The sequence below is a fragment of the Panthera tigris genome, chromosome C1 (assembly GCF_018350195.1).
Source record: "Panthera tigris isolate Pti1 chromosome C1, P.tigris_Pti1_mat1.1, whole genome shotgun sequence".
Lineage (NCBI taxonomy): Eukaryota > Metazoa > Chordata > Mammalia > Carnivora > Felidae > Panthera > Panthera tigris.
The window spans coordinates 148,529,945-148,549,062 of record NC_056667.1 but is presented as its reverse complement, the minus strand read 5'-3'; the positions used below and the strand labels follow the sequence as shown (position 1 = coordinate 148,549,062).

The 19,118-nt window shown below is 40.5% G+C and overlaps 1 protein-coding gene across 14 annotated transcripts in view; it reads left to right on the top strand.

The window, feature by feature from the left end:
- The window catches only part of RBMS1 (RNA binding motif single stranded interacting protein 1), a 215,787-nt gene that overhangs the window by 176,687 nt on the left and 19,982 nt on the right, over positions 1-19,118 (top strand). For all 14 annotated transcript variants that reach the window (XM_042994549.1, XM_042994548.1, XM_042994557.1 and 11 more), the window contains 3 exons: positions 2,572-2,663; positions 11,437-11,594; positions 13,807-13,886. In XM_042994549.1, coding sequence (XP_042850483.1) covers positions 2,572-2,663; positions 11,437-11,594; positions 13,807-13,886 — 330 coding nt within the window. The remainder of the gene's footprint in view (positions 1-2,571; positions 2,664-11,436; positions 11,595-13,806; positions 13,887-19,118) is intronic.

Sequence of the window (19,118 nt, the reverse complement as noted above, 5' to 3'; positions counted from 1 at the left end):
TACCTTAGTTATTAAATGCGAAAATTCACGAATCAGTTGCTCTCCTGCATTTCAGTTTTTGTCCGTTTTTAGCCAACTAAAGGTATTTAAAAACTTGCCAACACTGGTATATATGGCAATTCAGGACCAAAAGAAAAAAGAAAAAGAAACAACTTACAAAGTATTGATGATGACACTGATTAATTATTAATGCTTACAGAATTACATACAGGACTAGAACACATGCACGCAAAATAAAAATGGGTGACCAGTTGAGAAACTAAGGGTAAGAGCAGGAAATCTCAGGTTCCTACAGAAATGGCCTGCCTATGTTTCCTAATAGCCAAAGCAAAAACAGAAAACATAGCTATTCTCATGGATCAGTCACTACAGTGTGAAGGAAAATCCAGGAAGCAGGACATGCCTGGTCCTGAGAGCTGAGAACCCTCCTGGGGACCCAGTGTGAGGGTGTTGTGTTACTTAGTGAACCCCACCTTCAGAAACATCTTTATACATATATTTATAATGAAACCCATAGAACCTGTAGTTCAAATTTGCATACTCTCATATTTTACTAGAAAGTGATACAATAGAGTAAATGGAAAAGGGCACGTGGTTGCATGCCTGTCCGTTACGTTTGTTTTAAAGCAAATATTTATGAAACAGCTCTGTGGTTAGAAAAGGATGTAAACAACTAGCATGCAACCATTATGGATTTTTTTTCCTAATAAGAAAATAACAGATAAAATAATACTAATAGTACTTGACTGGTAATAAATTCAACCACAGTTACATCAAAATTGAGATCCTCTGTCTCTTGTGATTTATTGGCAACAGCAGAATTGTGCGGAGGACACGCTTAAATATCCATGAGTAGGAGTTACATCATTTCATTGTAGTTGGGTATTCATTTATGGCCTGCTCAAGTTGTGTTTGGTAATAAAATACGTACAAGAGTGAGAGAGTGTGTGCCTGTGTGTGCCCACGGAGGGATGCGTATTAGCGTTAACTACAGGTTTCTACATAACACTCGGAATGTTTAACCTAATTTCTGATGTGGTAGTTGAGTAGCATTCTCTGCTTTTACCTGAGCTAACTCTTCTTTTTCTTTCCAACCTGGCTATTTCTCCACTGTCTAAATCAAACTAGGCTTTATTCCAGTCCAATTCCAAGTAATAGAAGGAAGCTGCTTCTTATTTCAGCTTTAACTAATCTAATCTCTACTGAAACATCTATTTCTATAATTGATGGCTTACTCTGTTTCATTACAACTTGTTTTGTTACCAGAAAGTATTTTTGGTACTAAGAGTGCACACTGACCTTTGAACCTTTTCCAAGCTTTGCATTTGGCCTTGTTGATCTGTATGTTGGTCTGTTTTGGCACTAGGACTTCACGGTCTAAACTATCTTTACAATATCTACACGTCAATGATAGTACTGGCCCTTCCTCTGTGCAGCGTCCTAACAGTGTTTTTGTTTTTCAAAATACTCTTACTCATTTAAAATTTATTTTGTAATAGGTTTGAGTTCCAGTAAAATCTCTGTTGGTATTTTTGCCTGGTTTCCCTGATCTTTTAAACAGTGTGTTAAATACAATTTAGCTTTTTGCCAATAACTTAAGAATGATCACAGGGAAAAATCAAAGATTGCCTATTTTAGTACAGTGATATTCACTGGATTGTGTGAAATGCATGGAGCTATTGCTCTACACTGAGTAAGTCCTGTTCTTTGTGTAGTTTTCCTCTTTTATCGCTTGTTGCCAGTTTTCACTGGTAAGTACCATCCATATGCTTCTTTTGTAGCAGCCCTACCCTTAGCCTGACACCCCCTTCCCTTTTTCTGCTTTTGATACATTGTGGCCAAGGAGTAGCTGACCAGCTTGTTAAAAATGTTTCTAAAGCTATGGGTAAATAAGCTTTAAATCAGAGCCTCTTTGGGGAGGTTTAGTTTTAGGTTTTAGAGCATGAACTGCTGAAACAGCTCTTTTGGATATCTGGAGGCATTTTTTTACCCCCTTCTTTAAGTGAAGGGGGATCACGAGGTGTAAATCAAGTAAACAAGTAATCATATTTTTAATCAAGTACTAAAATTTAGATTATTTTATATTTGGGGTATTTAATGGGTATTCTTAATTTCTTTGAAAAATATAGTTTAGTCTATGGAATAAACATTTTTGTTCCTGTCATGTCTTAAGTTCCAAAGTATTGTTCTGTCCTTCTCGCCAAATCGTTAGAAACGCTATTTCTCTGAAGTTGATTCCCTCCCCTTTCTTTTCTTAACTTTGGTTGGTTAACTTAGATGTCTTTTTTTTTTTTTCCAGTAAGTATAGGACACCTGAGAAAAGGGAAAACTGTTTTGTTTTGTTTTTTACTTTGAAGGGACATTGGTCTAGCTCATGAGAGACGACAGGGAAAGACAGCTTGAGAAGGACGCTGCATTTGCAGCTGTCAGTGCCAGACATCTGTCAGGACGTCAGGGTTTCGTTTCTGCTGCCCACATCGGAAACCAACTAGAGTCATTTTTTTTTTTTTTTTTGCTCTTTACATTATCACAAAATAATGGCTTAATAACGAAGTGTGTTTTGCATTTCAGGTTATGGTTTTGTCGACTTCGACAGTCCTGCAGCAGCTCAAAAAGCTGTGTCTGCCCTGAAGGCTAGTGGGGTTCAAGCTCAAATGGCAAAGGTGAGTCGAGAGCCAGTCGTCGCTGCTCTGGTCCCTGGCTTTGGTTCCGAAGCCTGGCATTGGTGCTTTGCCTGTCACTGCGAACATCCTCTCTCCATCCCAGACAGCCTGGGTCACTTCTGAACACCTGTCCTGTGCCCCCACATCCTCAGTAGTACTTTAAGTGAGGTGGAAGCCACAAATGCTATTTCGAATCTGTACACAAGTCCGACATTTTTAGACACTGGTTATTTATAGGTTAGAAATCTCCTCTTTAGTAGTTCTACAGTGGCTTTACTCAAGGGTTGTTTCTGATGAACTTTCAGCATTCTAGATGAAGAATATTGTTAAAGTGAGGTTTATGCCCCAGTCTTTTTATTGCCCAAATGTAAACTCAGGTTATGTCATACTGAGTACCTGTAGGGGGCACTTATTCAGAAATTCATATAATTATATGCATTTTTTTTTTCCATTTGTGGTCCTTGAATTGCTGTGGGAAATATTTTCAAGCCTGAAACTCACCAATTTGATATTTTGTATATCCTTTTCAAAAGATCGATAATTTTATATTCTCTGGCTTCTTGAAGTACAAAGGAAAGTAATTTTGTGCTGTCCTCTGCTACTTCTGGCTAGTAGCATGTGATCATTCCCTCAGGGACATTCCCATTTCCAGAAGGAAAGATTTATAGAAGTTAAAGGGTTCTAGGAAAGAGATAAGTTACCTGCTAAGACCTTGAGGCTCCTGAAGGACACAGGTGCCCCTACCAAGATAGACATTTACCTTGACTCAAAGATTCAACATCATGAAAGATGTCAGGAATTACTGAAAGGAATCACCTTTCTAAAGTAGCCCTTGACTTTTAATATTTTTAAAGCTTTGAATGGAGTTGGATATATTTTTTTATGTTTGTTTATCTTTATTTTGAGAGAGAGAGGGAGAGAGAGAATCCCAAGCAAGCTTCACACTGTCAGCACAGAGCCTGACACAGGGCTCAAACTCATGAACCGCAAAATCAAGAGTCGGACACTTAACTGACTGAGCCACCCAAGCGCCCCAATATTTGGACATAAGTTGGACATATTTCAGATTTTCTCAAACTCCAGAGTAAGAAGTTAAAATAAACTGAGGGACACCTGGGTAGCTGGATTGATTAAGTATCCGACTTGGGCTCAGGTCAGGAACTCGTGATCCGTGAGTTCAAGCCCTGCTTCGGGCTCTGTGCTGATAGCTCAGAGCCTGGAGCCTGCTTCAGATTCTGTGTCTCCCTCTCTCTACCCCTCCCCAGCTTGTGCTTTCCCCCTCTCAAAAACAAAAAAAACATTTAAAAAAAAAAAAAAAAACAAATCTATAAAGTATCATGTTTTTCAGATTGTCTATACTATAGAGTAATTAATTCCCTGTGGCATTATTGAAAGATCATGATTATGAGGATTTTAAATATATTTCATTATGATTGTGCAGTACCTGTGTTGTATAATGATTTACAGAATGTTTAATCTGCCTCTGTAAACAATGGATAACCGTACATTTTATAAGCAGGACTTTCAAGACACAGTCAAAAAAACAACTCTATTTTTCCCTCTACTCTGTCCATTTCCTCTGTTCTATAAAGTTCCTGCTTCATCCTCTCATGGATAATATCCAGGGCAGGTCCCATGACTTTTCCCGCCACTCTCATTATCTTAAAACGTCCCTTCCATTGCTTCTTTCATTCCAGGTCTTTCTGATAAATTTTTTTTCGGTAGAATGCCTCTTGATTTTTTATATCCAAACATCACGGAATAGAATTACCTTTCGACACATTTTCAGCCATTTCTAAATGTACTTACACCAAACAATACGATATTTTAAACAAGATGTTGTATAGGGAGTCTCAAGTTACGTTCTAAGTACAGTTTGTAAAATGTCAGAATCACATGGAGAGGTTTTGAAAACTGCTGAGAGTGGGCAAAAGAGATAGGTGTCTCGGCTGTCACTGGTGCTAAAAGAAATCACAGCTTAAACTGCAATTGTCTGCTAACAACTGTATTGATTACTTGGTGATCAGGAAGCAATGTTTTAAAGGTTTATATCCCAATACAACCATCTGTTACGTGGGTATATACATACCCACATTTGTATTCAATTCACATTTTAGGAAATTGTAGAAAAATAGGAAAATAAGTAATGACATTTTAGGAAATTGAGGATGGTGATTAATGTGTAATACATTATGATTTTTTATTATTTGAAATAATGTGGAATGGGATCCTAATGAACATTTTGATGCTGAACATCTGATTTTTAAGAACACATTACTGATGTTGTATGTGTGATGCCTGTAATTTAAATGTCCGGTCCTGGTGGGTTTTGTTGGCTTGTTTGGACTTTTTTTTTTTTTTTTTTCATGAAACTTTGAGTATCCCATTGAAGCTTCTCCCTTTTTCCAGCTCAGGTCTGCCCTAATTTGTAAGCCTACAGCAGGATAGGAGCATGATTAGTTTCTCTCCTGTTTCCCAAGCTTGTTTTTCCTGTGCTTCCATCAGCTAACTGTGATTTCTTGCCCCCTATGCCCCCGCCCCACCACCTTGGAACAGTGGTACAGGATGGGAAAGTTTCTTGACCTGACAGTGGTCTAATCTGGTATTAATTTCTCTGGCCAGACAGAGAGCTAATGTTTTCCTTCATGGAATGCTTTGGGAGGTTTTCAGAGATCTCTTACACCACCACCACCACCCCTAATTGATCTTTCTCCCGTGGTTCCTCGAAACTGGTAAATATATGCCTCAGCTCCTGATAATCTAAGAGTCTAACTTCAGCCCCTTTCTGCTGAGACCTCCTTGCCCTTCAAGGCTGCCTTCTTGGAAGGATTTAACACAACGCTGGGCCAGTTCTACCCTGCGTGGCCCTCATCTGATCTGCGTTTGGCAACTGTCTGTGGGAGAGTAGGTAACTTACTAACCACACTTATATGCCCTTTCAACCAGCCTTTTGCCTTTTAGATTCCTCAGGTTTAAGTCGGACATTGATCCATTGTATCCACCAAGCTCCACGGCACACAGATCAAGCCTCCTGAGTGGTCTGTTCAAACCCCTCTTGCTTGACTCGCAGTGATAGGGAAGCAGCCCACATGGTGAGACTCAGAACACATCAGCATTTCTCTCCACATACATGTTCATCCTCAGCCTCTCCAGTCTCTCGTAGCCAGACGGAGGTGGGTGGTCAGCTAAGCACCCCAAACCAGTTCTCAGCAGCTCTCTTTAGGTGGTCTGGTTTCTCACTCCAGAATGTCAGAGTGCCAACCGTTGTTTTGTGGCTTCTGCTGAAACCAAGTTAGAAAGAGGGCTATTGAACAACCTGTTACAAATGCAAAGGCCTTCTTTAAAGCAACCCTAAGAGCACTTACCTAGGCATCTTTTCAGTGCCAGTGATATTAAGCAGCGTGGTCTATGAAATAACCACTGTTTTGAAGGACTCTTTACGCTGCATTTAGTCAAAACTGGACTGGGTCTAGATTGGCACATGTCAACAGTGCACCTGAACGCCACTTTCCTGTGGATTGATAATGAGCACTGTTCAAAGGCCTCCTTAGGAGACTTGGGTAGTGTAAATTGGCTGGGAAGAGTGATCCCGCTCTACATCATCTGTCGGGAAGGAACAGTACGTAGGTTCAGAGATGCTGGCAGTGTGCCAACATCCTGCACTTCATGAATTTCTGAATTTCTTTAGGTCTCTGTGGAAAGATTGAGTTTCCTGGACCTGATTTATTTTTTATCATATCATTAAAGTTACAAAAGATATTTTAAATGCTAGAGGGTCCATTGTTCTGTAGCATGGCACCATGGATTTGAAGATCTGGAATTGACTTCATCCCTTTATGCTGTCTGGATAAAGGAGCACCTGGCATGCACCTTTTGTGGAGACAGTTTTTTAAAAGAAGTTAAGGTCTGGCTCCCATGTTGAGTCATAAGGGACCCATTGCCATCCACTTTTTGCTAGTGAATTAATCAGGATACTACATAAGGTTTTGAAAATTCATGTTGTTACATATTAAAGTCTTGATTTCTTATGTAATTAGAAAAAATTAAAGTGCATTCCAGGGAAGTCAGGGGGTGGGGTGTGGGGTTCAGGGTGAGGAAGCATATAACATTGTTTGACACATTGGGTACCTGGGTTGAAAAAAGGACTCCCCAGATACTCAGAACTGAAGTGCAGAATTGAGAGTGGAGAGCATTCAGCAGCAGAAATGGTTTCTTATTCATGTTTTAACTTTCAGTACCTTTCTTGGTACCTGGCATAGGGTAGATACTAAATGTTTATTTTGTTGATGACCAGAGAAGCCAACTAAGTGAGAGAAAAACTTTCTTCCTAGCTTGAGCAGATAGTGACAAGAATGGGACATTTAAAAATTAGATTTATTGAGCTCTGTCTGTAGAGTACCCTGATGAAACTTATCAAAAGCTTTTGCCAAAGGCTCAAGGCCGTTCCCATTTCTGTTAATCTTGGCTTTGTTTCAGATGTGTTTGTTTTTAGAATAGAAGACTCAGAATCAGTAAAGAGAAGAGAACATTTCAGATACCAAGCTAAAAAGACTTAACAACCAAATCAACATTGGTAATATCTGTTAATAGAATGACTTCTCCAGGCCTTTCAGCACTACCTCTTAAGGCCTGCTGGGAGTCAGCAGGCCATCATATGTTCTTTGCCTGGTGGTGAGCGAGCACATTTTTTTCCCCCAGTAAATAGGCAAAGGAGCAGGAACTTAATCCCCCTTCCACACAGAGTCCACCATGCTTCAGGCAGTTTGCATTCACATGCCTGTAAGCAGCTCTCGGCTGGTTGGTGAACCTATTCAGTACAAGGGAAAACAGATGTCTGGTCTTCCTGCCAAGTCCCTTTCTTGCATGTTAGGAACCATTCCACATGCACAGGGAGGTTTTTGTTAATTTCTTTCAGATGATGACTGAGTGCTTTACACCACACGGGACCTCTGAGCCCTGCTTTTCTACTCAAGTGAACATTAGTGGCCATTTATCCCTCTCATGGCCAATGTGGGAGCTAGTTTTCTACTTGTTAGAGAAGCCATTGAACCTTTTCCATGCCTAAGGATGGATATAAAGAGGCCTGTTGGCCCCACTTTATGTTTGGCCACCCATAATTTACAGAATAATTGTTTTTTGGGACATAACATTGTACGCAATAAAACAGAGTTATGGTTGTCACTGATTTTAAAGAAACTAAATTACCCTCATTCAAGAACCACTCCCCACTCACTACAAGTATTATATATTCCATTCACTATGAACGTGTGGTAATTAGGATCCATGGACACTTTGGGGATTAGATATTTTTGTGGCCAGTCCTGCCAGCCTGGAGTTTCTTCTCTTTTCTTTCTTTCTTTTTTTTTTTTTTAATTACTGCAACTTTGTAGCTAATGTTTGCAGGATAAGTTGACCATTTGAAAAGAAAAATAAATAGCATTAGCTTTAAAGATCATCCCAAATGAAAAAACTAATTGAGTTGTTGCTGTTGAAAACAAATGTATTAAAATCATAGGAAATATTCACTTGTGTTTAGGCTACTTTTAGCTCACTATTTACCAATGAATGGGTTAAGAGCTCAGTTTCTTTCTGGATTCTGATTTTAGTGCTTATTTTTTTCTTCACTGGTAAATTTTCAGGTTGAATCAAGACTTTAAAGAATGTAGTATTTTACACATATTTTAATCGTATTTTAAAACATGGATTCAGGAAGTATTTTGTACCTACATTGTTAACCCTTTTAAAAATACTTCACATATGACAAATATCCTCTGAACATTCTTAAATGTTAGTCATTTAATTGTTATAATTGTAACTTATAGAAAAGTCTCCACAATATTTGTGGTATATGTTTCTTACGTAACATTTTTTAGGCCCTATCTTTGCCCAGGGAGGGTTTTCATTCTTTTTAATTAGGGGGTTCCCAGCTTTATTCTGAATCTGACTAAGCATGATTCAGAGATTTTTCTCATAAGATAGGTTTGATCATATCATTTCCTTCTTTCCATGCTTCTGGAACCTCCCCGTTTGTCAGACTGTGGCTTTCTAACTGCAGTTCATGGACGGCAGTCCCTCCTTCCTCCTGCTTCCCCTCCCCCACCCCAGTACATGAAATCACAGGATAAACACGGCTTATCTCCCCAGAGTATCAGTAGTACTTGAAAGTATGAGGTCAGAAATACTGTTTCTATACTAAAACAAACCTAAATAGTTAGGGAATAGATTGCAACATTTACATGACTTTTTTTTTTTTTTTTTATTCTAAGATACAACACAAGGCTTCAAAAAAATTTTGCACTCTGGCAAGGTTACTTTGGCCTCTGCCTGCCGACTCCTCAGGATACATAGTCCTTCTTGCTGTTCGCAGCACTGAAATGGAAAAGTTTCAACAGCAGTGACTGACCAAGTAGAATCAAATTCTTTAGAAAGCCTTTCACAATCTGATTTCAGCCTCAACGACTTGTTTGTTTCCCAAGTCTCAACTCAGTGTCATGCCCTCCGGAAAGTCTTCACTGTCTTCCCAAGACACGTTCCCCCCCATCCGTCCTCCCATTGTGATTTGTACCCATCTCTGTCATAGCACTTATTACTTGTGTTTCTATCTCTCCTACTTAACTATAAGCAGCTGGAAGACGGGACTGGAGTCAAGGCTATTTTATGCGAGTCTGGGATGCATGAAATATGCTGTACACATCATTTGGCTGTAGGAGGCTACGGGGCTCATCAGGACCCACCCTCAGAGAAAGGACTCCATCTGTAGTGGCCAGTTAAGGACCAGACTTCCATAGGAACAAATAGAGCCTTCTGCACCACAGGAAATCTTCAGGGACTTGGGAGGGTAGAGCCCACGTGAGATGACTAACCCAGGAGCTGTGCAATTAATGGGGCAAATGTAGTGAGTGAAATGAAAATAAGGAGAGAACATTTTCCGTCTCACCCTACTGCAGAAGCATTTGAAAACTTTCATACCTAAGACTGTTTTCCTTTTCTTTATATTTCCAAACACTTTATCTGTTAGTGTTTTGCATTTATTAAATCACTTTCCAATTTTTATACCTTAAAGATATAAAGATAAGTTTTGTTCAGCATAAAATAATCAGTCGTTCCACATTGAGCTGATCCTAATTTCAGCTAAAAGCAAAGTAGTTAGCATTTTGTTCAGTCTGTGAAGGGTTAATGAGGTTAAGTATTTGGCTTGCTAGTGAGCATTTGAAAAATTTCACTTTTTTTTTGGATCCACCCACACTGACACACCCCAGGGACTCCCAGGCCTGGAGCCTCTGCTGCACACGTTTGGGACTGGCCTGGTTCCATGTTGCTGCCCGCTGTCAGAACCAGGAGGTCATAGGGACAATACTTTTTGCTCATAGTTTCTCCAGATTTGATAACTTGAATGCTTGGGAATACCAGAGCATTTGCCAGGTCCTAGGATACCAGGTTGTTATTTTAAATCTTACCAGGTAAGTATATCACAAAAGGTCAGTGTTCACTTTTACTCCAGATGACATAAAAGGACGGGTTTCATTTCAGGTTTAACTAATGATAGGATAAATTTAAAAGTAGAGACTTTTGTACCATTCAAATATGTGTATGCTTCAAAGCACTGTGCATTTTGGACACCTAAAATATGAGTTTGCCATTCTGTTGCCTAATGCTAAAATATCAATGAATGACTACTAAAAGTGCTCATTAAAGAAAAATCATAAGCCTGCATAGTTCAGTGTGTAAAGATACACTTGGTTAGTAAGATCAAAGGAAAGCCTGATTTAAAATTAAATTAAAATTCCAATCTTACAGTTGCAGAAGTGATCCTGCAGAAGTGATTAGAAGTGATTCTAACGTGGTCAGAAAATATTCCAGTTGTCATATAAGCTTTTTCTCTGATGATTTAACACTGGGCTCTTAGTAAATATACCTAGTAGTTACTGGTTCTCAGAAAATTCAGTTGCCTATCTTTGGTTTCAGCTGATTCTGTCTGAGCAAAGGAAAGGTGAGTGGGAAATGATCTGATTATTGCTCCTTAAACATCATATGCATATGAATTACCTGGAAATCCTGTTAAAATGCAGCTTCTGATTCTGTGGGCCTGGGAGGGTGCCTGAGATTCTGCACCCTCCCTTCCCCCATTTACTCTTGAGTTCACCTTTATGCAGATTCTAAAGTTTGCTCTGCCTAGAGTTTATCATTTTATATGTCTTTGAGTTTATTTGTCTTTGTGAATTTACGGGCTCTCCTTTCCCCGTTGGTGATCACAACTCAAAAGTAAGTAGTAAGGACCCTGCCATGGAGCAGAGGAAGGGGATTGAGATAAAGCCCCAGTGGACTTTAGATGCCTTGGTTCAGAATCCGTTATCTGTTTCTGGATTGAATTATTCACAGTATTACCCTTGTGTGCAATAGTGTGCCTGAAATGGGCTCCTAAAAATAGTAGTGGAGGAGAGGTTGGTTATTTTTGGGAGCGCTGCAAACAGCTGAGAGTGTGGTTCAATGAGGGCTTCCTCTCCAGCTCCGCAGTGCATGCCAGCAATTCCACCCCCAAATCTGCTAAGAACGATGCAGTGGAATCATGTCCGACCTGCACAGATTGTCCAAGCTTCAGACACTGTTTTCAAGTGTCCAAGGTGACCTAGGTGTTCTGTAGCTCCCATGCTCTCTCTAGGTAGCGCTCTAAAAGGACTTGAGCAGAGAGAGTGGCTCAAGAAAAGTAAGTGTGTTAACGTAAATACTTCAACTTCAGTTCGACATTAACGGACAATTCTCTGTTCTGTTTTAGCAACAGGAACAAGATCCTACTAACCTATATATTTCTAATTTGCCACTGTCCATGGATGAGCAAGAACTTGAAACTATGCTCAAGCCATTTGGACAAGTTATTTCTACAAGGATACTACGTGATTCCAGTGGTACGAGTCGTGGTGTTGGCTTTGCTAGGTAAGCACGCTGCTGTGTCTTTATCATGTCAGTGACAATAGCTCTGCTAAGTTTCCTGCAAAATAAAAGTCGAGCCAGAAGAGAAGAGGCAGGGTTATGGGAGCCAGCTCTACTATGAATGTAAATGTGTAAGTTTTGGTTGGTAGTTTTTCCAGATCTTTTGGGAGTTCATTAGGATTCTTGAACTGGAGGACACTAAATATTCGGTGACTCAGGGCAAGGAAATACCACATGAGCAATAGTTTTGAAAATATGTGTCCTTAATGTTTTGATTAATTAGACCAGGATGCCTATAACTTCTTAAAAGTAACAATCATAGGCTCCTAGATTTCATAAATAAATTGGTATGGCTTTTTCTTATTAGATGGAAATTTGATTCATCATAAAGTCAATGGATTAGATTATTTCAAACATTCAGAAAGTAAGACAATGATTGGACACCTGTCTAACCACAAATTGCTACAGCAGTTGTAACATTTTACAGTTTTGCTTCAGATTAGTTTTTTTTTTTTTTAAGAAATATGTTACAGATATATCTAAAAGTGCTTTCACTTCTAGCTTTTTTTAAAGTTTATTTATTTATTTTGAAAGAGAGAGTAGGAGCAGAGCAGGGAAGGCAGAGGAGAGAGGGGGAGAGAGAGAATCCCAAGCAGGCTCCCACGCTATCAGCGCAGAAGTCTGAAGCAGGGCTCAATCTCACAAACCTGAGATCATGACCTGAGCTGAAATCCTGAGTCAGACGCTTAACCGACTGAGCCACCCAGGGACCCCTTACAGCTTATTTTCATACCTTCCTCCCCAGAAAGGATACTTCAGTGTATTGGTTAATTTGGTTTCCAACAGAAAAATCTTAAACAGAAGGAGCTTTGATTTTTGACATAGTTCTAATTTGAAAGCCCATGCACGAAAACTGATTTTACATTATTTAGGAACCTATTCATACTGTGCAGGAACACATAACATCTATATCTTTCAATGTGTTGACTTTTATTTTAGAAGAAAAACTGCTGGCATTTTACTTTCATATGCAGTATTCTATTTGGTGACCATCATGTCTCCCATAGGCCTGTGAAATCAACACAAACAGCATTGTTTACTATTTTCCATGTAAGAAAATGGAGTCAAAGAAGAAATGTTTGCATTTTCACCACACTTCCAAGCACTGGTCTGGGACTCGGTTCTTCCGGTTTTTAGCTAACAGCTCTTTCTGTTCAGCCAGATAATTGTAAAACAAAACTAAAATTTCTACAGGTGGAAACTCACCAAAACTTGCATTTCCAGTGTACCCTTCATTGCTTCAAAGGTCCAAGGGAAACAGTGAAAAGCTCAGCACCATCTAAAAACCCTTACCTCTGTGGGTGTTCAGAAAGCAGATCAAGCAGTTTCAGTTTTGTATCCAAAGATGGAACCCAATTAAATTCTATTGCTTTTTAAAACTGTTACTACCCATTAAAACCAAGATGTAACTCTCTGGGTAATCAGGAGTGTAGTGCATTTTGAATAGATTATTCAGTGTTTCTTCCATTTAAAAAAAAAAAAAAAAAAAAAGTCAAAATAATGTAATTTCCCTGAAATGTTTCTCAAACGTTTTTAGCCACCTGCAGATGTAGAATAAATTGTGAAGTTAGGCTCCGTCCTCTGTTCATTCTCTGAAGCCAGGGTGACAAAGAAGGTACATAACTGACTTTGCTGACTTAATTTTAAACCTGAAGCTAACGTAAAACCATACAAGGAGTGTCCTGTGATTTTCACTCGCTCTTATCATGACTTTTGAGTCTGTCCTTTTGTGACTATATAAAAGGAAAGGTCATCAAATGACTAATATTCTGGCAGCAATAATAAATACAGTCGTATTTTGAGCTGGCATTTCTGTTTTAATTCAATATCATGACCAAGAAAGACTATTGTGTATCGATTGCCAGTTTTCCAACAAGTAGAAAAAACTGACACATTTGATGTGCTTGATATTAAACTCTCTGGGTATAATGTATTTCTTTTATGATTCAGAAAGTACTCTGTGGAGACCAGTTTCCATTTTATGACAGAAGTACACATATAACAATTAGATAAAAGAATAAACCCACTTTTTCTTCTTCACATTTTTGCTAGGTTTCATTTGTATCTAGTAAACCTGTAAGAGTGCTCACATGCACAAAACCAAATGACAACTAAGAGATCTCTAAACGTGTGTTTTATTTTTATGGATGAATAGGATGGAATCAACAGAAAAGTGCGAAGCCGTTATTGGTCATTTTAATGGAAAATTCATTAAGACACCACCTGGAGTTTCTGGTATGTTGTTTATCTAAAATTTTATCAGTAGTTTTTTATGTAATGTCTCTATAATTTTAGCACATGATGTATCAAGAACCACATACTCTCACTTAGCTCTTAAAACTTATTTCTTTGATCCTACAAATAAGACTTAAAAATGTGTCTCTTCCAGACATTGGGTGTTTCAATATGAATGGAAGCCATCCCAGTAGGACAGAGGGTCTGACTTGTAGAAGCCCCTCCTTCTCTGGTAGACAGGCCATCCTGTAACTCCCCATCTTACCACTATCATCCTCAGTAAATCTTGTGTCCTGCAGTCCTGTCCGTTGAGGGCCGAGGTACTTTCCATCTTCCTGCCTTTCTTGTGGAAGGTTTCAGCATGTGTCACCGTGCACCCCTTATGGAGCCCGGACCTCAGTCCCTACAGCCCTTCTGTCCAGTCCATTCTAACCACCTCCTCCCAGCTCTCTGCCTTGTGTTGTCATGACCAAGAATACCACACCTCACGAGCTTTTCACTCCAAGATCGCTCTCATTCTAGCTCCCACTAAACCTGATCCAAAATACAGAGGGATCTTTCTTTACCACTTTTCCATCCCTGCCAAACCTCATCTCCGTTCTTGAGTGCTAAAACCATTTCTTTAACAGTATCGTGACTTCTCTTGTACCCGTACCTTGGTCACACCTGCTTTGCAGAATGCTAAACCTGGATTAATTCTACAACAGGCCGCCTCCTCTGCCTCTATTAAATCCAGGCAGGTAAATGTTGTCTCCAGCATGACCAGACCCCCAGCATCATTGGTCCTCATTCAGTTTTCTCATCCTTCCCTGGCGGCAGTCTCCACCCGCCTGCTCGGTTCTTCCTTAACCCCCTGTCAACTCTGAGCAGATGACTTTGCTTCTTACTTGATGAGTAAAATTGAAATCACAGGTGGAAACATCATCAACTTCCTGCCTCTTCCCAACAAGGACCACCTCCATCCCCATTCTTAACTCCTTCCTTCCCTGAAGTCTCAAAAAACAGGGGGTCCCAAGCTGTGGCCTTGATCGCGTCCCATCAGGACCTTGCTCTGCCAGTTATCCCCTCCCTCTCTTATAATTTCAAAGTCTTTTGCCTTTATTTTTTTTTTCCAAAAAAACACAAAAACCTTTATTTTCAATTTGTAACATCTCTGGCATGACTAATTGGTAGAGAAGTTGAGAAAATGCACAAATAATACTAGGAACAAAAATTGTGACCATTACTACAACAGGCCTTTTTTTAAATCACAGAATACAGAGAACAAAACTATGAACTATGCCAATACGTTTTAAATTTGAAATAGTTTCCCGGAAAAATCTATCCATTTATCCATTTGTGTTTGAGATCATTCACGTGTCTTTGATCTTGAAACTAAATTAAGCTAAGCACTGTGGTCCCTCTAGCTTTTTTCTCACATAAACCTTTTAAGAGTGTAGTCCCCATTTCTGCCTTACATTCATACCTCAGCCCTCCCCAACCTGACTTCTTCTCCTTGTGTCTTGCGTGGTAAACTGTCCATATTAGTCTGCTGGCTGCTGTGACAAAGTACCACAAGCTGGGTGGCTTAGACAGGAGGAATGTGTTGTCTCAGTTCTGGATGCTGAAAGTGCAAGGTCAAGGTGTTGGCAGGGAGGGAGGGGTCTCCCTCCATCCTTGGCTGGTAGATGAGCATCTTCTCCCTGTGTTTCTTCATGCCTTCTTCCCCCTGTGCATGTCTGTCTCCATGTCCAAGTTTCCCCTTTTTTACAAGGATACCAGTCATTCAATCAGGACCCACTCTTTTTAACCATAAAGACTCTACTTGTAAATAAGAGTTCTGTCATTATGAGTTACCAAGGGTTAGGATGCCAGCCTTTTTGGGGGGCGGGAGCCATGAGAACACAATTCAGCCCTTAACACTTAGCTCCTGACTATCCAATTTGGAGGCTTCTCTATCTTTGTGATGCTGTCTGTCTGCTATACTTGATGCTGCTGGTCCATTACTCATCCTTTGACGTGTCCTCCTTTGACGTCTCTTTCACCCATCTCTCTGTTTTCCTCCCATCTTGTGTTACTTCCTTCTCTTTTTGTGGGCTTGTTTCTTCTATCTAAACCCTAATTGTTGCTATTTCCCCAAATTCCACAGTTCTAATAGACGTCATGCATTCTCAAGGTTTCAGCTGGTATGTACATTCAGAAGCACTCATCTCCCACCCTGGCTTTTCCCCTGAGCTTCAGGCTGCCTGGTCTCAGTCACCACACGTTCACTGTCTCCAAAGAGGAACGAGCCCCCTTTCCCTTCTAATCCTGCTCTTCTTCAGTTAGCCATTTCTCAGTGAGTGGAACTGGTACCCAGCCAGGCACTCAAGCCAGAAACTCAGGGTCGAGTCACCTTGGGCTCTGCCTTCCGCACCATCCGTCATCTCTCACGTACAAAGCCATTCAAGTCCTTACTTTTTTTTCTCTTGATAACTTCTAGAACCTACCCTCTCCCCTCCATCCCTCCCACCGCAACCTAGTTTAACCCCTTCTCTGTCACCAAGGCTATTACAGCAGGCTTCTAATTGCCTGCCTGATAGCTAGCCTTTCCTTTCCCAGATACCCTCCCTGCCTGCGGCCACCGAGTTTGATGAAATAAAGGCCTCTGTGTCATTTTATGGCGAAAAGCCCCCTTCTCCCTTCCAGGCTCTTAGAATGTCACTGAAGGCCAGAGGTGAAAGGGTTCTTGCCTACTTCTTGAGCCCTCTCTCTGTTCTCTGCCTTACCATGTACCGTCCTCCCGGGCCAAACTACAGATGTATTCCAAACATGCCATGCTGCCCTGTTCCTCTCTGCTTTCTCTCATATGGTCTCCAAGTTAGTTCCCTCCAGTTCCCTTTAACCTGGCTCTCCAACCCTCACCCTTCAGGCCTGTGTTCAAATCTTGCCTCCTCATGTGAGAGCCTCCCCTGTTCAGTTGGGTTGTCCTCTGTGTCCCCTTAATATGTTTAAATGTGTCAGTTGACTAAACCAGAAGCTCCTTGAAGGCAGAAACTTTTCTCATCTTCCTGTTTTCATCCCGGCACAGTACATCAGCCATATGTTTGTTGGTTTTGTATCAATTTCACTGTACTGTTCACCAAGACAATACTACATGTTCACACGCTCGTGTGCTAACGGCCGACCACCAACTGGAAGACATTTCCATTTTACCCCATACACTAGGCTGTGCATGTGTAACTGGTGTTGAGTATTTATTCTGCTGTAGCCCCAGTATTCCATGCTTCACTGGGTGGCTGGTAGTGGTGATTAGAGATTTACTTTAATTCTCTGTATCTAGTTAAGTCTCACTTCGTGGAAGAACCTATTTGTAAGTACATGTGATACCACAGACCGCACTTCATCTTGGCATGCTAAAACCCAACAGCACACAGTTTGCAGGGTTGCCTGTGGACTTGAAGTGCCTGAGGGCACAAGTTTGGAGCGTGCAATAAAAAGACCTGGAATACACTATTCCAGGGAACTCAACCTTGTGAAGGAGCTTCCTTTTTGTTTTTTAAGTTCGTTTTGTTTTCCATCAACAGCACTTGAGTTGAAAGAAAATAAAAAGCGATGTTTTTACCCTCCAACCAAGTAAAGACAAGAGAGAAATTTAATACGTGGGAGCTTTCTGTAAAGCCTACCCCGCGGGGCCTTCTGAGGTTACCACGTGTGCACAGCCGACTCCTGGTGTTTTCCTCACTTCCCCATGTCATCAGTGTCAGGACCCCATGCTCTTAGTCCCTCTGAAGGGCTGCTCATCCACCCACCAGTGACCACTTTACTTTCTCAGTTCATTTTTACGTACAACAAAGAAAGTTCGAGAAGGAAGAATACCCCTGCACACAATTGTTTTGCTATTGTGTGAGTCTGAGATGAGATAAGATCTACCAGTTTCCTGAATGAAGTAGATCTCAGGGTGTCACAGATCGAGATTGGACTTCATGGTTGTATGATTTAAACTGTTTTCTTTGAAGTGGGTTTAAAGACTATTGGTCATACCTATTCAAGGAAAAAAAGACCTTGATTTCCAAACCACATGTAAATGATTGTAGGAGTCTCTGTACCTTTGCAACTAGTAGAGAATAGTTTCTTCTAAGTTGTGCCAGGTGTCACCTGGGAGGTAAGAAACAGATTCCTTCTGCTTCCAGAGAATCATTGCTGGGGGGGTGCAGTCAAGTCACTCTCTCTGTTCTGAATCAGAACTTGATTTTGTGCCATTTTCTAACGTTTCCTGATTTTTTTCTATGTATTAGTTCCCAACTAGACTGCAAGTTCTTTGGCAGCAGGGGCTGTTTTATTTTTAATTTTGTGCTAGGCACAGAAAGCCTGTGCATCGCCCTATAACAGCAGAGGTTACCAAGTGGTTTCCAAGAGCATTTTTTCACGTAGGGCTCGCTCATCACAGTAATCATGGCTATTTTGAGGGTTTCTCTGAATACTTCTTTGCATGTAAACGAGTTTGAACTGCCTTTAGGCAGGAGTTTGAAATGTATACTGTGGGCCTTGGAAGGATAGTTCCAGTCAACTCAACTTTTCCCCCAAAACAAGTCCCAAGTGGATTTGAGAGCCACAACAGAATTTGAAGCAGTTTTGAACTTCTCTGGATTTTTCCCCTTTTTTGGTACACATAATACGAAAATTTTCTTTGACTACCAGTCTGTTTATTAGATACTGCTCTCTCAAATTGCCTAAATGGCTACTGCATACCATGGGTTTCTCCAAGGAATGCATATATTATTTTCAGTAGAGCCAGATGAAAAACAAAAATATTGTCAGGCAAGGGTAAATTGAATGAGCCTCCACTTTAATGTCTAAATAATGTAGGCTCATTGCTAGGCAGACATAACGTCTCATAAATACAGTCAGAGGATGGTTTAATCAGTGATGCAAGTTGTTGAGCCGGCATAAGCAGAATTACCCAGGATGGTTTCTGTCAGAGTACTCAGATTCTTGCACAACTGGCAATTTGCCTGTGACATTGGAGCCAAGCAAGTACAGAAAAGAAACCCACGTTAGATGCATTCCCCAAAAGACACTATGAAAATTAACAAACTGAACAGTGAACTCATCTTAACTGTAGCGGTCTTAAGAAAGTCTCTAGGTGGCTAAGCAGGAGGTCAGATCTGCACATAAATTGTCACTTATCACGTGCCACCCACTCTTCTGCCAGCTCTTTTCATACCAGAGTGATGTGGCTGAATTCCCCGCGCCAGACATATTCCACCCTGT